Source organism: Apteryx rowi, unplaced genomic scaffold (genome assembly GCF_003343035.1).
Source record: "Apteryx rowi isolate R43461 unplaced genomic scaffold, aptRow1 scaffold_56, whole genome shotgun sequence".
Lineage (NCBI taxonomy): Eukaryota > Metazoa > Chordata > Aves > Apterygiformes > Apterygidae > Apteryx > Apteryx rowi.
This window is the reverse complement of record NW_020450827.1, coordinates 404,773-405,963: the sequence shown is the minus strand read 5'-3', so window position 1 is coordinate 405,963 and position 1,191 is coordinate 404,773. Positions and strand designations below refer to the sequence as shown.

Below are 1,191 nucleotides of genomic sequence, written 5' to 3'. Positions count from 1 at the left end.
TTGCACCCCCCCCACCCCGTGCAGCCTAGCAAACCTTTCCCCTATTGCGCCCTGTAGTCCCGCAGACCCTTCCCCTCTCTCACCCTGCACATCCCCAAACCCTTCCCCTACTGCACCTTGCAACCCAGCAAGCCCTCTCCCGCTGCGCCTCGCTGTGCGCCCTGCACCCTAGCAAACCCTTCCTCTCTTCCACCCTGCAGTCCAGCAAACCCTTCTCTCCTTGCACCCTGCAGCCTAGCACACCCCCTTGCACCCTGCAGTCCAGCACACCCTTCCCCTTTTGTACCCTGCAGTCTAGCACACCCTTCCCCTACTGCATCCTGCAACCCAGCACACCCTCCCGAACCCCACTTTCCCCCAAACGCTTCTCCCCAGACGCCCTGCRCTCTGGCCAGCCCTTCTCCTATTGCACCCTGCAGTCCAGCCAGCCCTGGCCCCCGCAAGCTGGCGATTCCTTCCCTAGTTACAGCCCTCCATGCAGCCCACCACCTAGCGAGCCCTTCCACTCCTACACCCCCCCAGACATCCCCCAGTCTAGCCAGCCCTTTCCCCCCTACATCTTCCAGTCTAGCAAGCCCTTTCCCCCCTGCATCCCCCAGTCTAGCAAGCCCTTCCCCCCCTACATCTTCCAGTCTAGCAAACCCTTCTCTTATTACAGCTTTCCATGTATCCTGCAGTCGAGCCAGCCCTTCCCTTATCGCACCTCCCCGTGCATCCCRAAGTCTAGTGAACTCTTTCCTTACAGCCCTCTCTATGCCCTTCAGTCTAGCGAGCCCTTCCCCTACTGCGCGCCCCCATGCATCCCCCAGTCCAGCAAGCCCTTCCCGTATCGCACCCCTCCGTGCATCCCGAAGCCCCCTGACCCCTTCTCGTACTGCCTGCCCCCGTACGGCCTGCAGTCGAGCCAGCCCTTCCCCTACTGCGCTCCCCTGGGCATCCCGCAGTCGAGCCAGCCCTTCCCCTATTGCACCCCTCCATGCATTGCGAAGGCTGGTGACCTCTTCCCCTACTTCATCCCTCCGTCCACCTTGCAGTCCAGCACGCCCTTCCCGTATTTCAGCCCCCTGTGCRTCCCCCAGTCCAGCAAGCCCTTCCCCTATAGCAGCCCGCAGCCTGGCGACCTCCTGCCCTATTGCACCTCGCCGTGCGCCCCGCTGACCAGGGACCCCTTCCCTTACTGCACCCTCCAGC

At 62.8% G+C, this 1,191-nt stretch overlaps 1 protein-coding gene across 1 annotated transcript in view; it reads left to right on the top strand.

Moving 5' to 3' along the window:
• Positions 1-1,191, top strand: part of HR (HR, lysine demethylase and nuclear receptor corepressor) — a 20,673-nt gene that overhangs the window by 16,329 nt on the left and 3,153 nt on the right. Inside the window, exon 16 of the mRNA XM_026081674.1 lies at positions 464-1,148. Within this exon, the coding sequence (XP_025937459.1) occupies positions 464-1,148 (685 nt within the window). The remainder of the gene's footprint in view (positions 1-463; positions 1,149-1,191) is intronic.